This window comes from Muntiacus reevesi, chromosome 1 (genome assembly GCF_963930625.1).
Source record: "Muntiacus reevesi chromosome 1, mMunRee1.1, whole genome shotgun sequence".
NCBI classification, from domain to species: domain Eukaryota; kingdom Metazoa; phylum Chordata; class Mammalia; order Artiodactyla; family Cervidae; genus Muntiacus; species Muntiacus reevesi.
The window spans coordinates 219,012,250-219,015,325 of NC_089249.1; the positions used below are offsets into that span (position 1 = coordinate 219,012,250).

Sequence of the window (3,076 nt, forward strand, 5' to 3'; positions counted from 1 at the left end):
TATATATATATACATGTAGTATATGTCTATATAGGCTTACCAGGTGGCACTAGTGGTAAAAAACCTGCCTGTTAATGTAGGAGACATAAGAGGTAAAGGTTCAGTCCCTGAGTAGAAAAGATCCCCAGGCGTCAGGCAAGGCAATCCACTCCAGTGTTCTTGCCTGGAGAGTCCCGTGAACAGAGGAGCCTAGTGGGCTACTGTCCATAGGGTTGCAAAGACATGGACACAATTGAAGTGATTAACACACTTATGTCTATATATATGCATATATATAGCAAGAGATATGTGAGGCTGTATCTATGTTGTCGTTGCTCAGTCACTAAGTGTTGATCGACTCTTTGTGACTCCATGTACTGAGGCATGTCAGGCTTCCCTGGCCTTCACTGTCTCTGGGAGTTTGCTCAAACTCATGTCCATTACATCACAAATATTGTTAAAGTGAAAAGTGTGGAATTGTGGAGACAATGAGAATTCTAGGAACAAGGTAGGATTAAGAGAAACACTATGATTACACTGTAGTTTACTGAGATTAGTTTGGAAAGTTTTCATGAAAGAGAATGTTTCAGGAACCTATAGAATGATAAGTCAGTACAGTTAAATTAGAATAATTGTATTTTTTGTTGTTGTTGTTTTTTGGCTGCACTGGGTCTTAGCTGAGGCACACTGGGTCTTAGCTGAGGCACACAGGATCTTTGTTGTCACATGCACACTCTTAGTTGTGGCATGAGGGATCCAGTTCCCTGACCAGAGATTAAACCTGGGCCTCCTGCATTGGGAATATGGAGTCTTAATGACTAGATTACCAAGCAAGTCCTGAGAATAAGTGTAGTTTAGAAATGAAGATCTAAGGAAGTGACTTACTATGAGATGAGACATTCTTGTGCTAAGAGGGAATGGAAAAATTGGGGATTGAGGTAAATATGAAAGGTAAGTAAAATCTAAGATGTAGAAAATGATTCTAGAGAGTTGACATTCTCCTTTGAAACTACTAATGTTTCAGGAATGCAAATACTTTCTTAATCCCTGCCTGCATGTCCTTGTTTCGGAAACTGTACACAATTGGGTTTAATGTAGGGGTCACAAGAGTATAGAGTGCAGCTACCACCTTGTCCCTTTCAAATGTGTAGCTGGAAGCCGGGCGTATATAGGTGTAGATTACAGGAGAATAATAAAGAGACACCACTATGAGATGGGATGAGCATGTTGAGAAGGCCTTTCTCTTCCCTTCTGTAGTGCGGATGCGAAGAATGGCAGCAATGATAAAACAGTAGGAGATGCAGGTGAGGGTGAAGTCACCTACAGCCAGAGTAATATCAGCAACATACACCATCACTTCATTGATTCTCACTGGGCTGCAGGACAAAGCTAGCAGTGGGGGTATCTCACAGAAGAAGTGGTCAATGGTATTTGATCCACAGAAGGTCAGCCTTAGGATGAGTCCTGTGTGTACCCAGGAGTTGATTACTGCAATAGCCATGACAATGCTGAGCAAGGCCACACACATATAGTGGTTCATAATAGCACTGTAGCGTAGAGGGAAGCAGATGGCCACATAGCGGTCATAGGCCATAGTGGTGAAGAGAACCATCTCAGCACCCAGGGACCATGTGAAAAAGAAGAGTTGGGACATGCAGCCTCCATATGAGATGGTCTTTCTTGATGTTAGCATGGTTGCAAGTAGTTTTGGTATTATGCTTGTTGTGCAGATGATGTCCACCATAGCCAGGGCCAGAAGGAGGACATACATGGGTGTATGCAAGGTAGCATTGTAGACTATGGCAATGACAATGAGCATATTGCCAAGGAAAGCCACGAAGTAGGTGAAGAGAAAGATAATGAAGAGAAGCCCCTCGAGTTCAGGTTTTTGAGTGAGGCCTAGGATCATGAATTCAGTTACAATGCTGTTATTCATGTTGCTTTTGTGATTAAATGGTAGACAGTGCAGAGAGTAAGCAACTGTGAATTAAAGGTGTCTGGGTGCTGCTATTAGAAGACTGTATGTGTGAATTTAGTGATTTGATTACAATATCTATTATTCTCCTGATGAATGCCATTTTCTGATATATGTTCTTCCATGACTCCATTAAAGGGAATCCTGTAATTGAAAAGAAAAAGATTTTTTAAAAAGTCTTTAAATTTCAAAATTGTCATATTAGTTAGTTTGTCTTTGCATAATTTGCATTCATATATATGAATATAAACACAATGGAAATATGACATAGTTACATAATATCTCACTAATTTTGTAAATAACATGTTATCTTCCCTGAAACATATATAAATAGACAGGAATATCTAACTATAATAAAAGCTGACAGGGATAATTGTAGTGGAAAGATTTCAGGAGAAAAATACCAACAGAATATCCTGAGGCTGGATATTCATGGGACCAATGGTTAATTAATTGGGTCCAAGGACTAAGTAATTTAGTCAGATGCCTACCTTGCTATTTTGTTTCTTTAGTTTGACAAGCACAATTTTAAAACTGAGTGAATTTTTTTCTCATGCTGTCTTAGAAAGGCAAGAGGATTTGATTAAAATTAGAAAGTTGAGGATTACGTCTCTACTGGGGCTTCCCTGGTAGCTCAGGGGGTAAAGGATCTGCCTGCAATGCAGGAGATACCAGTTCGATTCCTGGATCAGGAAGATCCCCTGGAGAAGGATAGGCTACCCTCCCCAGTATTCTTGGTCTTCCCTGGTGGCTCAAGAGAGTTTGATTAAAATTAGAAGACTGAGGATTACATCTCTATTACATTGCAGTTGTTAATTGACCACTTAACTTTCATAACTTCAGATTTGTTTTCTTTAAAATTGGTACAAATTCTGACAAGTATTAGATATCTTACAGACAGAATGTAACTTTCTTGAGGATAATCAAGGAAAGAGGCAGCTAGATATTTTTTTTTTTCCTAAAAACTGTCACTAGGTACATAATGAAAATCCTTGTTATATTCTTAAAACCTCTCCAATATTTGTTCAACTCTTCTATTTTTTGCTTATTTATTTCGGTAATTTTTTAAAATTGATGTATAGTTGATTTACAATGTTATATTAATTCCTGTTGTACAGAAAA

General features: G+C 38.8%; 1 protein-coding gene across 1 annotated transcript; it reads right to left on the reverse strand.

Annotated features, from left to right (window-relative positions):
- Positions 1 to 991: 991 nt before the first annotated feature.
- On the reverse strand, positions 992 to 1,915 carry OR13G1 (olfactory receptor family 13 subfamily G member 1). The gene has a single exon (XM_065934914.1). The coding sequence runs from the start codon at positions 1,913 to 1,915 to the stop codon at positions 992 to 994; it is 924 nt and encodes a 307-aa protein (XP_065790986.1).
- Positions 1,916 to 3,076: the final 1,161 nt, after the last annotated feature.

Excerpts from the sequence above, each read along its gene's own strand:
- OR13G1 (XM_065934914.1), bottom strand. The coding sequence starts at position 1,915 with ATGAATAACAGCATTGTAACTGAATTCATGATCCTAGGCCTCACTCAA.